Source organism: Fundulus heteroclitus, unplaced genomic scaffold, assembly GCF_011125445.2.
Source record: "Fundulus heteroclitus isolate FHET01 unplaced genomic scaffold, MU-UCD_Fhet_4.1 scaffold_68, whole genome shotgun sequence".
NCBI lineage: Eukaryota > Metazoa > Chordata > Actinopteri > Cyprinodontiformes > Fundulidae > Fundulus > Fundulus heteroclitus.
The window spans coordinates 671544-689503 of record NW_023397121.1 but is presented as its reverse complement, the minus strand read 5'-3'; the positions used below and the strand labels follow the sequence as shown (position 1 = coordinate 689503).

Sequence of the window (17960 nt, the reverse complement as noted above, 5' to 3'; positions counted from 1 at the left end):
TCTAGATGATATCTTGATTTATTCTAGTGATTCTGTCCATCATCAACAACATGTCCGCCTTGTTCTGCAACGCCTGCTAAAAAAACGTCTGTTTGTCAAGGCTGAAAAATGTGAATTTTACAAGGACTTTACAAGGTATTCCTCAGTCTAATTATTGAAGGAGGAAAGGTCAGATCAGATGCAGATAAGATCAAAGCTGTAGTGGAGTTGTAACGTTTCTGGCACTGGAGCTGCTAATTGCAATCAGCGCACCTGTTCCATTTCCGCCCTACCTGCTTAAAAGCTCTGCTCTTTGCAGCCTCCAGTGCCAGAACGTCTCTAGCAAAACGGTGAGCGATTCCAGCCTTGTTTTTTGAAATCCTTTTCACCTGTCTGCCTGTCGACCTGTTTTTGCCCCTGTTTTTTGAGTCAGTCTAACCCCTTCCTGGATTTGTCTGCCCGCCTGAGTTCTGCTCGTCAGCATCAGTGATCTGGACTGCCTTCCCGTGCTTCTGACCCCAGCCTGCCCGTAAGTTACCAAGATTGCCTGCCCCTTTAACTGTCTGTACCTTTTGGATTCTGGACCTGGACCTGGGCCTGGAAACTCAATTGGATTCCCCCTTGGACACCGCTGCCGGAACGAACGGATTTCCCCCTCAACAAGACCCGGACTGTACCTGGATAAAGAGCCCTGGATTATCCCCTCTCGGACCCAGTCGACACCTGGAGCCAGACTTCTGCCCAATCTACCCACGGTGCGGCCAGGTTAGTGACCCTGCTTCACTCTCACCTTTCTGTCTGTCTCTGCTGGTCACTAACCCACCGCTCTGCCTTCAGGAGCTGCCAGTTGCAGAGTACGAGCCGCACAGACCAGGGGTCCGCGCCGCCATCCACTCAATAAAACTGTTTAAGTTTTACTCACTTGTTTTCGGGTATTCCTTGGGTCCATCCAAATTCGTTACAGGAGTGGCCGACTCCTGACTCCAGAAAACAGCTTCAGACTTTCTTAGGGTTCGCCAATATTTACAGATGGTTCATTAAGAACTATAGTCAATGAACTATGATCAATGTGAGCTTCTGTGCTTTTTTGTCTCTCTTGTTGTGTCTCTGCTCTGTCTTCCGTAACCCCAGTCGGTCGAGGCAGATGACCGTTCATACTGAGCATGGTTCTGGTTCTGCCGGAGGTTTTCCTTCCCGTTAATGGGGAGTTTTTCTTTCCACTGTCGCTTCATGCTTGCTCAGTATGAGGGATTGCTGCAAAGCCATCAACAATGCAGACGACTCTCCCTGTGACTCTACGCTCTTTCAGGAGGAGTGAATGCTGCTTGTCGGGACTTTAAAGCAATCAACTGGTTCCCTTATGTAGGAAATGTTTGACCAATCTGTATAATATGATTGATTTTGACTTTGTAAAGTGCCTCGAGATGACATGTTTCATGAATTGGCGCTATATAAATAAAATTTAATTGAATAGTCAGATTGCGTCCCCTCTGCATGCCCTGACCTCCCCTAAAGTTCCCTTTATTTGGAGCTCTGAGGCTTAAGACTCGTTTTCTGAGCTTGAGACCAGGTTCTCGCAAGCCCCCATTCTGATACATCCCGACCTAGCCAAGCAGTTTACCCTAGAAAAGCACGCATCCAATACGGGGGTAGGGGCTGTGTTGTCCCAACAGTCAGACTCAGATCACAAACTACATCCATGTGCCTTTTTCTCATGTCGGCTGTCTCCAGCCGAACGTAATTATGACGTGGGAGACTGTGAGCTACTAGCCATTAAATTAGCATTAGAGGAGTGGCGACACTGGCTGGAGGGGTCCGAGCAGCCCATTGTTATCTGACCGACCACAAGAACCCCGCTTACCTGCAGTCTGCCCGACGTCTTAACCCCCGTCAAGCCCGCTGGTCTCTCTTCTTTTCTAGATTCAACCTCTCCATAATTTATTGCCCCAGCTCCAGAAACGTCAAGCATGACACTCTTTCACGGCAGTTTGCACCTCAAGAACATGAGAGCGAACCAGCGCCCATTCTACCACCTACATGCACCTTTGGAGCCCCCCGGTGGAACCTGGAGGATCGTATCAGCCAAGCGTTACTGTTAGATCCGGATCCAGGCACTGGCCCCGCCTGACTTATGTATGTCCCGAAGTCTGTCCGTCCTGAAGTAGTGCGTTGGTATCATGACTCAAAGTTTTTCTGGATTATACAGAACCCAGTCCCAGGTGTCCTGTCGTTTCTGGTGGCCGTCCTGGACCAAAGACGTACGCAAATATGTTCGTGCCTGTCCCGTCTGTGCTCAGAATAAACCATCAGCTCCCTCCGGTCTGCTTAACCCACTTCCTATTCCGAAATGCCCCTGAATTTAATCACTGGACTCCCGTCGTCACAAGGGATGACCACCATATTGACTGTTGTAGACTGTCAAAATCCTGCTATCTCATCCCTATCCATAAACCGCCCAACATCTCATTAAGCATGTATTCAAACTCCATGACCGGGGCCCCTAGTTTATCTCCCAGGTTTGGCGGCACTTTTGTTCTGCTCTCGGTGCCCGCTACACCCTCACCTCCGGCTACCATCCCCAAACTAAAGGCCAGACAGAACGAATGAATCAACAACTGGAAACCACTCCCCGGTGACTCACTTCTTCATCACCCTCCGATTGGAACACGTTTTGGCCCTGGGTTGAGTACGCCCTCAATTCTCACGTTTCATCAGCCACCGGACACTCCCCTTTTGAAATAGCTCTTGGATACCAACCACCTCTTCTACCCGCTGATGAACTCCATATACTGGTCTCGTCTGTCACCCACTACATCACCCATTGCCAAGACACTTGGAGATCCACAATCACCGCCCTCACTCGCACCGCAGAGCAGAACAAAAGGTTTGCTGACCAGCGCCGAGTTCCTGCTCCCCAGTATCGCCCCGGTCAGAAAGTTTGGTTATCCGCCAGAGACGTCTTACAGAACCCGACTGCCAAGAAATTTGCCCCCTGCTTCACTGGACCATATGAAATAGAAAGAGTTATTAGCCCCACGTCTGTCTGTCTTCGCCTGCCATCACATTCTCGAGTCCATCCCACATTTCATGTCTCCCGGATAAAACCGGTCATTGACAGTGAACTTTGCGGTCCTGAGGAGCGGTCGTGGGTCCTCGGTTCCGTTATTGATGATAATGCTCTGCTCAATGCCTTTTGGGCCTCCCGTCCATCCACTTCCTCTTCTGGGCTGCCAGGAGGCGACCGTTGAGGGGGGGTGGTGTCAGGGTTCTCTGTTTTCCGTGCTCTAAGTCTGCTTCACAGGTGGCTGCAGTTGACAGGTGGCAAGGCCCACACCTGCGACTCATCAAAGAACCTTTGTCTCGGGCTTTAAAAGGAGTACACAAACAGCTGAAAGACGCCAGAGTGTTACTCCGTCGTGGTATGCCTAGGCCACTGATCTGTCTCCCGTGCTTCGTACCTGTGAGTTTTTGGAAACCCGGTTTTTGGACCAATCATGTCTCCTGTTATTCTCCAGTTTGTTGTGTTTGGATTTACTCACCTGTGTTGGCGTCGTGCTCAGTGAACCAGTCATCTGAATCCCTGCCGCTCAGATTTTGCTCTGGCATCTCCACTTATACTCCCTTGATGATACCTAGCCGGGCGTGAGAACCCCCTTCCTGGATTCACCTGGTTCATCAGCTACACTCCGGTTCTTCCAGCTGCTCTTCCTGCCTGCCGCCACAGTGGTGCTGTCCGGCCCCCTCGCCCGCATTCCATCTGCCAGCCCTCCTGTCACTCAGCCACCAGTTACCATCAGCGAGTTATGGTCACAGAGTCCCTTTTTCACTCATCTCCCCCCGGACAGGTCTCTCCAACCAAATGGTAGCCAAAGCTTCTGGAAGATTTCCCCCTGGTTTGATCCTTAGTAAATATATCCTCTTTCTTCCCGCAGTCGTTCCGGCTCTGACGTTCAGACCTCGCCTGTCGCACACATCGTGTGCTTCCCCTTTTGTTGAGCCTTAAAATAAACATCTTAAAACTGTTCCTGCTTCCGTTTGTGTATGCATGCAAAGTTAAAAGCTGAAATGATGACAATCATTTCAATGCAATAGAATGCAAAAGACTTCGAACTGCATTTTGTGGACTTCCTGATGGTAAAGAATTACAATAGTCCAGCCTTGAAGTAACAAATGCATGGACTAGTTTTTCAGCATCACACCTGGACAGAATGTTTCTAATTTTGGCGATATTCCTGAGGTGAAAAAAGGAAACTCTGGAAACCTGTTTAATATGGGATTTAAATGACATGTCTTGGTCAAAAATAACACCAAGATTTTTTACTTTATTACCAGAGGCCAAGTTAATGCCATCCAGATTAAGTGATTGATTAAGAAGTTTATTTTTTGAGGACTCTGGTCCAAAGATTACAACTTCTGTCTTGTCAGAATTTAAATGCAGGAAATTTAAAGTCATCCAGCTTTTGATGTCATCAAGACATGACTGCAGTCGAAGTAACTGATTGGATTCATCAGGATTTATGGATAAATATAGCTGAGTATCATCAGCATAACAGTGGAAATTAATCCCATGCTGTCTGATAATTTTGCCAATCGGAAGCATATATATAGTAAAGAGAATTGGTCCAAGGATTGAACCCTGTGGTACTCCACAGGTGACCCTAGAGTTTGAGGAAGATTTATTATTAACATGAACAAACTGTAATCTGTCTGACAGATAAGATTTAAACCAGCCTAATGCTTTCCCCTTAATCCCTACAGTATGCTCAAATCTTTGTAGGAGAATATTGTGATCAACTGTATTAAATGCAGCACTGAGATCTAACAGGACAAGTACAGACACAAGTCCATTATCTGAGAATAATAATTCAAGATATCTTCAATTACATTTTGACTTACACATCCGTAATGTTAATTTAAGATATCTCGAACGTAATTATGACAAGTTAGAATTACAATTTAAGATATCTGAAATAAGACATTGCGTGTAAGCCCCTTATTGACTGTAAGCTGTCCAAATAATTGGCTGAACATTCAATGGCGCTGGCAGTTTTCAACAAAATTGTAAGAAAATGCCACAATATAGAAAGAGCTTTTTCAGTATAGGATATGCGGAGAGCGCGAAAATCGTGTACTTGAAGAATGCTTAAGAAATTTGCAAAGAATTTTGGGTTTACTTTCTGCCGACACACACATTGAACTGAAAAACGGCTTAGGGGAGCTGAAAGCACTACTATCGACTCATGTCCAAGCTGGAAATGAGGAATATTCCGCAGCCTGGGCCAGTTCAGGTAATAACTAGATGCCGTTTTTATACTGTGGTAAAGCCATCTGCCACTGTACTAAAGATATAATATTAAATACACGACTTGCACTGGCGAAGAAACCATACCTGATTGGTCACTTTGACCAATTTTATTTTTTTTACCTTTACAGTTTCATTCTAAACAGGGATTTAAAAATCAAGGTGTTTCACTTTTAGCTTCAGCTGTATTGAGCTGGGATCACAATTTTCATCTGCTAGATCAGGGGTCTGAAACCTGCAGTTCCAGAGCCACAAGTGGCTCACTTAATATTGTTAAACAATTAAATATTGCCCTGTTTTATTATTTCATTATTTTATGTGCCCCAGTGATAAAAAACAATGGCCAATCCACAATGGCCAATGGTATGGCCAATGGTATGGCAAGCCATTTAACATAAATTCGGTTGTCCCGCCCTTACATTCGAGATATCTCAAATTGTTTTATGAGTAGACGTTTTAGCGATTTTAGATATCTCTAATTGAATTTTGACTAGTCAAAATATCTATTCGAGATATCTCTAATTACATTCTGACTAGTCGAAATGACATCAGATTTACCATTGAGTTGTATGGACACGTCAATTCAAGATATCTCGAATGAATTACTTACTATCTGAAATACCCATTTCAGATATCTACAATTAAATTACGACTAGTCAAAATTACAATTCAAGATATCTTAAATTTAGTTTTGACTAGTCATAATTCTAATTAAAGATATCTCAAATGCCACCATAATTCAAGATATCTTAAATGTATTTCTGGATAGGCGATATGCAGTTTTGACTAGTGAAAACTAAATTATAGATATCTTAAAAGCGAATAAAGACTAGACATAACTAAATTTCAGATATCTTAAATTGTAATTCTGACTAGTCATAATTACGTTCAAGATATCTTAAATTACAATTACGGATGTGTGACGCTTTCAATGACGAATCCGGTGACGTAATTTGAGATTTCTTGAAAGGAATTTTGACTAGTCAAAATGTAATTTAAGATATCTTGAATTATTATTCTTCCTAGTCAGAATGTAAATAAAGATATCTTAAATTACCATTCCGGATAGTCAAAATGTAGCTTTGTCTAGTCAAAATGCCGATGTCTGGAATGTAATTACGGATCGTCAGACGATCCGATTTTATGTTAAACGGCTTGCCATAGTCCACAAGGCTGTTCCTCTGGAATTACGTCACGCAACAAAGTACCGTAGTATTCTTTGCAAAGCGCCAGTCAATGGTCCCACGAAAAACTGTAAACCGGACATGTTCATGAATTTATAAATTTATAACCTCCCTCCGGACATCCGGGACAGGACGTAATGAGGACGGGCCTGGGTAAAAGAGGACGTTAAGGTCATCCTGTTATGCGCCGTAAGTCAGTCTGGCTGGTCGGGTCAGTCTCCCGTTTAGTGTAAAAGCAAAACAACACCGTCGCCAGTCAGTAGCTAAAAAGATATGGTTAAAACTTTTAAATTGGCAGACGCTGTGTTGTGCAAAGATCTAAACCGGACTGGTTTCATTCCGTTAACTGCATGGACACAATCTTCTCCAGGGTTTTAGACATAAAGGGCAGCTTTGAAGTTGGTCTGAACTTACTGGGGCTGCTTTTATAAGCAGTGGCTGGAGCACATGTTCTCTAAAATGTCCTGGCCCACTCCTATGGACAGACTGCTGAAGACTAGTTGAAGGACAGACGTTCTGCATCACTGGTAAATGATGGGAAACATGAGAACAGGCGGGGTTCAGAACTGAACTGACTGCAGTTGATAAACCGTCTTCAAAGTTCCCCTGTCTGACGTCACTACCGTAATCCATGGTGTTCGCGAGCATCGCGACTTGGCGTGACTTCACCGTGGAGGCTGACTGCGAATTAATTTAGATCCAGCCTAGAAAGTTTATAAAGTCTCTGCAGACTCCAAGAAGCCATGAAGTCACATCTGAGAAGGTTTGTTGTTCCGGTTGTTTAAATAACGGTAAAAATTATCGTGAGCGTTGAACAAAGAACAATGGCGGCCGTAATGCTAGCCTGGGGAGGTGTTTCCTGTAAATGCGGAGAAACAAGAAAACCCAGAACGCTTCCAGAAGAACTTTACTGTGTTACATATCAGGTAGAGACCTGTAGAGGAATGTTTATCTACGATAGTTCACCTGATAAACCCTAAACTGGATGGATGGTTCTGAGATCTCTGGTTCTTATCTTTTATTAGTTTCACTTTGTTTCCCTCCTCTGTGAGCAGAACCGGGCCCTCCGGCTATGAAACTGTTATTAAGAGTGTTTTTACAAAGTAGGTTTATTATAAGGAAACAGTAGGCCTGGTATTAAAGTTATTATATGACAGGGTTTAAAGATATTGTACTCCCTGGTTGTTCTTGCTGTAAAGAGGAAGAACAGCAGATTAGTCATAGTCAAATTATGACATGTGGTCTCAAGGCAGTCAGATTCTCCAACAATGAAACCCCCTCAGTTCATCCTTCATCCTCTAAGGAAACCCAGCAGGTTGCATCAAGTCTCTCCAAGCAGCATTCACTCCTCCTGAAAGAGCGTAGAGCCACAGTGGACAGTCGTCTGCATTGTTGATGGCTTTGCAGCAATCCCTCATACTGAGCATGCATGAAGCGACAGTGGAGAGGAAAACTCCCCTTTAACAGGGAGGAGAACCTCCAGCAGAACCAGAACCAGGCTCAGTGTGAACGCTCATCTGCCTCCACCCACTGGGGCTTAGAGAAGACAGAGCAGAGACACAGAAAGCACAGAAGCTCACATTGACCCAGGAGTACTTTCTATGTTAGAGAAGACAGAGCAGAGACACAGAAAGCACAGAAGCTCACATTGACCCAGGAGTACTTTCTATGGTAGAGAAGACAGAGCAGAGACACAGAAAGCTCAGAAGCTCACATTGACCCAGGAGTACTTTCTATGTTAGAGAAGACAGAGCAGAGACACAGAAAGCTCAGAAGCTCACATTGACCCACGAGTGCTTTCTATGTTAGAGAAGACAGAGCAGAGACACAGAAAGCTCAGAAGCTCACATTGACCCAGGAGTACTTTCTATGTTAGAGAAGACAGAGCAGAGACACAGAAAGCTCAGAAGCTCACATTGACCCACGAGTGCTTTCTATGTTAGAGAAGACAGAGCAGAGACACAGAAAGCTCAGAAGCTCACATTGACACAGGAGTACTTTCTATGTTAGAGAAGACAGAGCAGAGATACAGAAAGCACAGAAGCTCACATTGACCCAGGGGTACTTTCTATGTTAGAGAAGACAGAGCAGAGATACAGAAAGCACAGAAGCTCACATTGATCCAGGAGTACTTTCTATGTTAGAGAAGACAGAGCAGAGACGCAGAAGCTCACATTGACCCAGGAGTACTTTCTATGTTAGAGAAGACAGAGCTGAGACACAGAAAGCACAGAAGCTCACATTGACCCAGGAGTACTTTCTATGTTAGAGAAGACAGAGCAGAGACACAGAAAGCACAGAAGCTCACATTGACCCAGGAGTACTTTCTATGTTAGAGAAGACAGAGCAGAGACACAGAAAGCTCAGAAGCTCACATTGACCCAGGAGTACTTTCTATGTTAGAGAAGACAGAGCAGAGACACAGAAAGCTCAGAAGCTCACATTGACCCAGGAGTACTTTCTATGTTAGAGAAGACAGAGCAGAGACACAGAAAGCTCAGAAGCTCACATTGACCCAGGAGTACTTTCTATGTTAGAGAAGACAGAGCAGAGACACAGAAAGCTCAGAAGCTCACATTGACCCACGAGTACTTTCTATGTTAGAGAAGACAGAGCAGAGACACAGAAAGCACAGAAGCTCACATTGACCCAGGAGTACTTTCTATGTTAGAGAAGACAGAGCAGAGACACAGAAAGCACAGAAGCTCACATTGACCCAGGAGTACTTTCTATGTTAGAGAAGACAGAGCAGAGACACAGGAAGCACAGAAGCTCACATTGACCCAGGAGTACTTTCTATGTTAGAGAAGACAGAGCAGAGACACAGAAAGCACAGAAGCTCACATTGACCCAGGAGTACTTTCTATGTTAGAGAAGACAGAGCAGAGACACAGAAAGCTCAGAAGCTCACATTGACCCAGGAGTACTTTCTATGTTAGAGAAGACAGAGCAGAGACACAGAAAGCTCAGAAGCTCACATTGACCCAGGAGTACTTTCTATGTTAGAGAAGACAGAGCAGAGACACAGAAAGCTCAGAAGCTCACATTGACCCAGGAGTACTTTCTATGTTAGAGAAGACAGAGCAGAGACACAGAAAGCTCAGAAGCTCACATTGACCCACGAGTGCTTTCTATGTTAGAGAAGACAGAGCAGAGACACAGAAAGCTCAGAAGCTCACATTGACCCAGGAGTACTTTCTATGTTAGAGAAGACAGAGCAGAGACACAGAAAGCTCAGAAGCTCACATTGACCCACGAGTGCTTTCTATGTTAGAGAAGACAGAGCAGAGACACAGAAAGCTCAGAAGCTCACATTGACACAGGAGTACTTTCTATGTTAGAGAAGACAGAGCAGAGACACAGAAAGCTCAGAAGCTCACATTGACCCAGGAGTACTTTCTATGTTAGAGAAGACAGAGCAGAGACACAGAAAGCTCAGAAGCTCACATTGACCCAGGAGTACTTTCTATGTTAGAGAAGACAGAGCAGAGACACAGAAAGCTCAGAAGCTCACATTGACCCAGGAGTACTTTCAATGTTAGAGAAGACAGAGCAGAGACACAGAAAGCTCAGAAGCTCACATTGATCCAGGAGTACTTTCTATGTTAGAGAAGACAGAGCAGAGACGCAGAAAGCACAGGAGCTCACATTGACCCAGGAGTACTTTCTATGATAGAGAAGACAGAGCAGAGACACAGAAAGCACAGAAGCTCACATTGACCCAGGGGTACTTTCTATGTTAAAGAAGACAGAGCAGAGACGCAGAAGCTCACATTGACCCAGGGGTACTTTCTATGTTAGAGAAGACAGAGCAGAGACACAGAAGCTCACATTGACCCAGGAGTACTTTCTATGTTAGAGAAGACAGAGCAGAGACAGGAAAGCTCACATTGACCCAGGAGTACTTTCTATGGTAGAGAAGACAGAGCAGAGACACAGAAAGCACAGAAGCTCACATTGACCCAGGGGTACTTTCTATGTTAGAGAAGACAGAGCAGAGATACAGAAAGCACAGAAGCTCACATTGATCCAGGAGTACTTTCTATGTTAGAGAAGACAGAGCAGAGACGCAGAAGCTCACATTGACCCAGGAGTACTTTCTATGTTAGAGAAGACAGAGCAGAGACACAGAAAGCACAGAAGCTCACATTGACCCAGGACTACTTTCTATGTTAGAGAAGACAGAGCAGAGACACAGAAAGCACAGAAGCTCACATTGATCCAGGAGTACTTTCTATGTTAGAGAAGACAGAGCAGAGACACAGAAAACACAGAAGCTCACATTGATCCAGGAGTACTTTCTATGTTAGAGAAGACAGAGCAGAGGCACAGAAAACACAGAAGCTCACATTGAGCCAGGAGTACTTTCTATGTTAGAGAAGACAGAGCAGAGACACTGAATGCACAGAAGCTCACATTGACCCAGGAGTACTTTCTATGTTACAGAAGACAGAACAAAGACAAAAAAAGCACAGACGCTCACATTGAGCCTGGAGTACTTTCTATGTTAGAGAAGACAGAACAAAGACAAAAAAGCACAGAAGCTCACATTGATCCAGGAGTACTTTCTATGTTAGAGAAGACAGAGCAGAGACACAGAAAGCTCAGAAGCTCACATTGACCCAGGAGTACTTTCTATGTTAGAGAAGACAGAGCAGAGACACAGAAAGCACATAAGCTCACATTGACCAAGGAGTACTTTCTATGTTAGAGAAGACAGAGCAGAGACACGGAAAGCTCAGAAGCTCACATTGACCCAGGAGTACTTTCTATGTTAGAGAAGACAGAGCAGAGACACAGAAAGCACATAAGCTCACATTGACCAAGGAGTACTTTCTATGTTGGAGAAGACAGAGCAGAGACACAGAATGCACAGAAGCTCACATTGACCCAGGAGTACTTTCTATGTTAGAGAAGACAGAACAAAGACAAAAAAGCACAGAAGCTCACATTGATCCAGGAGTACTTTCTATGTTAGAGAAGACAGAGCAGTGTCTAGCAGATAAACTCTGATCCAGTTTCAGGTCTAGAGGGTGAAAGAGAGCTCAGACGGTTAGCTGCAGTAAAGCTCAGCAGGTAGCTACTTCTAGAAGGGAAACACGGTTAGACTCTGAGACCGGACGAAACTGTTTCCTCTGATAAAGATCAGAACGTGAAACCGTATTTGTTCTGAAAACTGAACTGTGTTTGTTTCTCTCCAGAACCCTGCCTCAGGTGTTCCTGCTGTGCTTTGTAGCATCAGGTAAGTCTCTGAATACACTTCCTGCTTCCTGCAGGCTGTCAGATCAACAGTCCTGTCACCTTAGACTCCTCAAACAGAACCAGGTCCATTCAGACAGAACCAGAAACAGAACCAGGTCTGTTCAAACAGAACCAGAAACAGAACCAGGTCCATTCAAACAGAACCAGGTCCATTCAGACAGAACCAGATCCATTCAGACAGAACCAGAAACAGAACCAGGTCTGTTCAGACAGAACCAGAAACAGAACTAGGTCCATTCAGACAGAACCAGAAACAGAACCAGGTCCATTCAGACAGAACCAGGTCCATTCAAACAGAACCAGAAACAGATCCAGGTCCATTCAGACAGAACCAGGTCCATTCAAACAGAACCAGGTCCATTCAGACAGAATCAGGTCCATTCAGACAGAACCAGATCCATTCAAACAGAACCAGGTCCATTCAGACAGAACCAGGTCCATTCAGACAGAACCGGGTCCATTCAAACAGAACCAGAAACAGAACCAGGTCCATTCAAACAGAACCAGGTCCATTCAGACAGAACCAGGTCCATTCAGACAGAACCAGAAACAGAACCAGGTCCATTCAAACAGAACCAGGTCCATTCAAACAGAACCAGGTCCATTCAGACAGAACCAGAAACAGAACCAGGTCCATTCAGACAGAACCAGGTCCATTCAAACAGAACCGGGTCCATTCAAACAGAACCAGGTCCATTCAGACAGAACCAGGTCCATTCAGACAGAACCAGAAACAGAACCAGGTCCATTCAAACAGAACCAGGTCCATTCAAACAGAACCAGGTCCATTCAGACAGAACCAGAAACAGAACCAGGTCCATTCAGACAGAACAAGGTCCATTCAAACAGAACCAGGTCCATTCAGACAGAACCAGAAACAGAACCAGGTCTGTTCAGACAGAACCAGAAACAGAACCAGGTCCATTCAAACAGAACCAGGTCCATTCAGACAGAACCTGGTCCGTTCAAACAGAACCAGGTCCATTCAGACAGAACCTGGTCCGTTCAAACAGAACCAGAAACAGAACCAGGTCCATTCAAACAGAACCGGGTCCATTCAAACAGAACCAGGTCCATTCAGACAGAACCAGGTCCATTCAGACAGAACCAGAAACAGAACCAGGTCCATTCAAACAGAACCGGGTCCATTCAAACAGAACCAGGTCCATTCAGACAGAACCAGGTCCATTCAGACAGAACCAGAAACAGAACCAGGTCCATTGAAACAGAACCAGGTCCAGAACCATATCCGTTCAGACAGAACCAGAAACAGAACCAGGTCCATTCAGACAGAACCAGGTCCGTTCAGACAGAACCAGAAACAGAACCAGGTCCATTCAGACAGAACCAGGTCCATTCAGACAGAACCAGAAACAGAACCAGGTCCATTCAAACAGAACCGGGTCCATTCAAACAGAACCAGAAACAGAACCAGGTCCATTCAAACAGAACCAGAAACAGAACCAGGTCCATTCAAACAGAACCAGGTCCGTTCAAACAGAACCAGGTCCATTCAAACAGAACCAGGTCCATTCAGACAGAACCAGGTCTATTCAGACAGAACCAGGTCCATTCAAACAGAACCAGGTCCATTCAGACAGAACCAGGTCCATTCAAACAGAACCAGGTCCATTCAAACAGAACCAGAAACAGAACCAGGTCCATTCAAACAGAACCAGGTCCATTCAAACAGAACCAGGTCCATTCAGACAGAACCAGAAACAGAACCAGGTCCATTCAGACAGAACCAGGTCCATTCAAACAGAACCGGGTCCATTCAAACAGAACCAGGTCCATTCAGACAGAACCAGGTCCATTCAGACAGAACCAGAAACAGAACCAGGTCCATTCAAACAGAACCAGGTCCATTCAAACAGAACCAGGTCCATTCAGACAGAACCAGAAACAGAACCAGGTCCATTCAGACAGAACCAGGTCCATTCAAACAGAACCAGGTCCATTCAGACAGAACCAGAAACAGAACCAGGTCCATTCAAACAGAACCAGGTCCATTCAGACAGAACCTGGTCCGTTCAAACAGAACCAGGTCCATTCAGACAGAACCTGGTCCGTTCAAACAGAACCAGAAACAGAACCAGGTCCATTCAAACAGAACCGGGTCCATTCAAACAGAACCAGGTCCATTCAGACAGAACCAGGTCCATTCAGACAGAACCAGAAACAGAACCAGGTCCATTCAAACAGAACCAGGTCCAGAACCATATCCGTTCAGACAGAACCAGAAACAGAACCAGGTCCATTCAGACAGAACCAGGTCCATTCAGACAGAACCAGAAACAGAACCAGGTCCATTCAAACAGAACCAGGTCCATTCAAACAGAACCAGGTCCATTCAGACAGAACCAGGTCCATTCAGACAGAACCAAAAACAGAACCAGGTCTGTTCAGACAGAACCAGAAACAGAACCAGGTCCATTCAAACAGAACCAGGTCCATTCAGACAGAACCTGGTCCGTTCAAACAGAACCAGGTCCATTCAGACAGAACCTGGTCCATTCAAACAGAACCAGAAACAGAACCAGGTCCATTCAAACAGAACCGGGTCCATTCAAACAGAACCAGGTCCATTCAGACAGAACCAGGTCCATTCAGACAGAACCAGAAACAGAACCAGGTCCATTCAAACAGAACCAGGTCCAGAACCATATCCGTTCAGACAGAACCAGAAACAGAACCAGGTCCATTCAGACAGAACCAGGTCCATTCAGACAGAACCAGAAACAGAACCAGGTCCATTCAAACAGAACCGGGTCCATTCAAACAGAACCAGAAACAGAACCAGGTCCATTCAAACAGAACCAGAAACAGAACCAGGTCCATTCAAACAGAACCAGGTCCGTTCAAACAGAACCAGGTCCATTCAAACAGAACCAGGTCCATTCAGACAGAACCAGGTCTATTCAGACAGAACCAGGTCCATTCAAACAGAACCAGGTCCATTCAGACAGAACCAGGTCCATTCAAACAGAACCAGGTCTATTCAGACAGAACCAGGTCCATTCAAACAGAACCAGAAACAGAACCAGGTCCATTCAGACAGAACCAGGTCCATTCAGACCGAACCAGAAACAGAACCAGGTCCATTCAAACAGAACCGGGTCCATTCAGACAGAACCAGAAACAGAACCAGGTCCATTCAAACAGAACCGGGTCCATTCAAACAGAACCAGGTCCGGTCAAACAGAACCAGGTCCAGAACCAGGTCCATTCAGACAGAACCAGGTCCATTCAAACAGAACCGGGTCCATTCAAACAGAACCAGGTCCGGTCAAACAGAACCAGGTCCAGAACCAGGTCCATTCAGACAGAACCAGAAACAGAACCAGGTCCATTCAGACAGAACCAGGTCCACTCAGGTCACCAGCCACAGCCTCTGCAGGTTCTGTGTTGAGTTGGTATCAGAGTCTGGTCCTGGTGACCAATGAGGTGCTGCTTCAGCTCCTCATTGGTGGAGCAGGAAGTGATGCAGGGACAGGAAGTGTCCTTCTGTCCTGCTTTGAACCACCGTCCTTTAGGCCCTGCAGTCATCAGTCCGGTTCTCCTTCCATTCATCAGTCTGGTTCTCCTTCCAGTCATCAGACCGGTTCTCCTTCAGGTCATCAGTCCGGTTCTCCTTCCGGTCATCAGTCCGGTTCTCCTTCCAGTCAGAGCTGTTCCTGCTCTATGATGGTACAGAGGCACGGGTTCAGTCCAGCTGCTGCTCCAGTTTAGTTAGTCAAGGTGGCAAGAGGAAGGAAGGACATGAACAACCTGACCAGAAGATCCAATGTGGACCTTCTGGGAAGTCCTCACAGCGCCCTGCTACTGCAGTGTAGTACCATCAGTGTAGTAACTCCTCCCACTTCAGGTTTCTGACCAATCACAGCACAGAGACTAGGAGAAAACAGCCCTGCCCAGCAGACGAGGTGATGGGGTTCTATGGTGGCAGCTCTGAGTCCTGCAGAGTCCATCCTGTCTCTAGACTGAAGGCAACAGATGGAGACATCAGGCTGAGAGACGTGGGACAGGGTTGGACACAACCTGCTGGGGGGGGGGGGGGGGGGTAACCTAGTCAGCTGTCCTGGATCTAGACTGAAAGCACAGAACTGGTTCAGCCGCTGACACCTTATGACAGGCAGAGAGGAACATGAGGAGCTTCTCCTGATATAAAGTCCCAGCTCCATCTCATGGTGTCCTCTCTACATTTCTGGTGCTGCTAGAGTCTTCATCTCTCCTGTCTTCTGCTGTCCCTCAGTGATCTGCCTGGACATCGTCTCTCAACAAGGCTACATAGGAAGAAGTGTCCTGCTGCCCTGCAATTCTACCAAGTCTTCTCCTGTGAATGTCTTCTGGAGAGATGAGAAGGAAAATAATGTGCTGGACATCATCCAAGGCGAGTCCGACCTAAAGACTCAGAACGAGAAGTACAAAGGTCGAGTTTCCAGCTTTCCAAGCCAGTTCCTGAACAAGAACTACTCCATCGTCCTGGAGAAGCTGGAGAAGAATGACACTGGAAACTATAAGTGCAGCATCGTCTCTGGTGGTGTTAGAGTGACAACCAGAGTAAACCTGACAGGTGAGCTCCTAGTTTGAAGCAGATTATAGGCTAACAGGTGGTAAGTGACCCACCATCTGCAGGTTCTCCATCATCTGGGTCAGGGCGACTACAACGGGCTTAAACCAGGTTCTGGGACCACCTGTGGTCCTCTGTCCAGGAGCCTTTCTCAGTTCTGGAGCCTGCAGAAGAGCCAGCTTCACCAAACCCATCAGATCCGACGACAGGACCCTGAAGACCACCAGGGAGGAAGCTGAGAACACCAGACCAGGACCAGGGCTCAGCCTGCAGGATGACCAAGGCTCCTGGACAGCAGAGCAGCAGGTCTTTGAGCCCGTTGTGGTCCTCCATCTTCTCTTAGCCTGGTCAGATGATGGAGGAGGTCACATTCAGGTTCTACTGACCAGCTCCACACTGTCAGCCATTAACATCTGACTCTCTGGACCATGATGGAGGTCTCTGTGCTGCGTCCAGACGGCTAATCTCTGCTTTCTTTGCAGTGACAGAATACGTGGAGAACTCAGCCACCTGTGGAGCCTCCAACGTTCTGCAGATGTTTGTCCTCTCTGCTCTCAGTCTGCTGCTGTTCTAGGAGCTCCAGGGTCCAGACGCTACCGGTCCACCACTTTCAAGCTCCTTTCTGCTAGAGACCGGCTTCAGCCTCCAGCAGCTCCACATTAGTCCTAGCTTACGTTCAGCCTAGTCCACAACGTTCTGCAGGTCTTCACCACAGGGTCAGTTCCTCAGGAACTCATCAGGTGACAATAAACGAGAACAAGCAAAGCTTCCTGTTTGAAGTAGTGTTAAATATTTATTGACTGAATCATAGTTACATTTGTTCTTCATTAAAGACGGATGTTAGCAGCAGATAATGACCGTTAAATCTTGGCTCTGTCTTCTGAATCCTGGCACTACGACACAAGTTACTACATTTCTGCCTTAAATGCATGATCTGCCCTTTAAACATTGAAGGATTGAACTTCATTGTGTTTATTTCTATTTATCGTTATTTGCCTTCCTGTATAATGCTGCAAAGACTGAATGGATATTTATGTTACCGGTTGATGACGTCCAGGATATTTATAGGAAATAAGGTGTCATGTCTGCTAATTCATTCCTTGGTCTGCACCTGGATGTTCTAAGTAGACCAGGTGAAGGTAGATGGAGGGTTCTACCAGTTTCTATAAATGAGCTCAGCAGAGAACAGAACCTGTCTGGTTCCTCCTGAGGGTGGACCTGTGAGCTAAATAAACGCTGCATGGCCTTTATATCGTCTCACTCTAGTTATATTATTTCGTCACCCAGGTGATGAAATGTCTGATTAATGTCATGTTGCTGGTTTGTTTGAAGCTTGATCTGAATTAAAATGGCTCTGAACGGGTTTGCTGTCTGGTGTAACTCCTTTCTGCCACTAGAGGGCGTCAGACAGGATTTTACTTCCTGATCACCTCAGACAGGTAATCTGATGTTCTCCAGTTTATTGGCGCTCTACAGGGATGGACCCGGGTTCTAGCAGCCTTCTCAGAACCTGCTGCTCCAACCACTGGACCAGAACTGCCCTAAACATCCAGAACCAGCAGCCTGAGCTCTTTGCAGAAGGGATCAACTCCATAGATCAGAAACAGGAACTTTCCTTTCAACCAGGAGAGTCATGATTTCCTATTTCCTGCCACCCTAA

At 45.9% G+C, this 17960-nt stretch overlaps 1 protein-coding gene and 1 long non-coding RNA gene across 3 annotated transcripts in view; one reads left to right on the top strand and one right to left on the bottom strand.

The window, feature by feature from the left end:
• The window catches only part of LOC118561605, a 39766-nt gene that overhangs the window by 6915 nt on the left and 14891 nt on the right, over window positions 1-17960 (bottom strand). The window lies entirely within an intron of this gene.
• Window positions 6661-17663, top strand: LOC105923714 (CD276 antigen homolog). 2 transcript variants are annotated; one of them, XM_036133801.1, is made up of 4 exons: window positions 6661-7228; window positions 11667-11707; window positions 15983-16303; window positions 16783-17663. In XM_036133801.1, exons 1-4 carry the CDS (start codon window positions 7209-7211, stop codon window positions 16872-16874), a joined length of 474 nt encoding a protein of 157 aa, XP_035989694.1. In that variant the 5' UTR covers window positions 6661-7208; the 3' UTR covers window positions 16875-17663. The 2 variants fall into 2 exon arrangements, with proteins under 2 accessions (XP_035989694.1, XP_035989693.1); XM_036133800.1 differs by lacking the exon at window positions 16783-17663 and adding an exon at window positions 16443-16754.

Excerpts from the sequence above, each read along its gene's own strand:
- LOC105923714 (XM_036133800.1), top strand. The coding sequence starts at position 7,209 with ATGAAGTCACATCTGAGAAG. Across the intron at positions 7,229-11,666 it reads ATGAAGTCACATCTGAGAAG|AACCCTGCCTCAGGTGTTCC; the intron begins GTTTGTTGTTCC and ends GTTTCTCTCCAG. Across the intron at positions 11,708-15,982 it reads GCTGTGCTTTGTAGCATCAG|TGATCTGCCTGGACATCGTC; the intron begins GTAAGTCTCTGA and ends GCTGTCCCTCAG.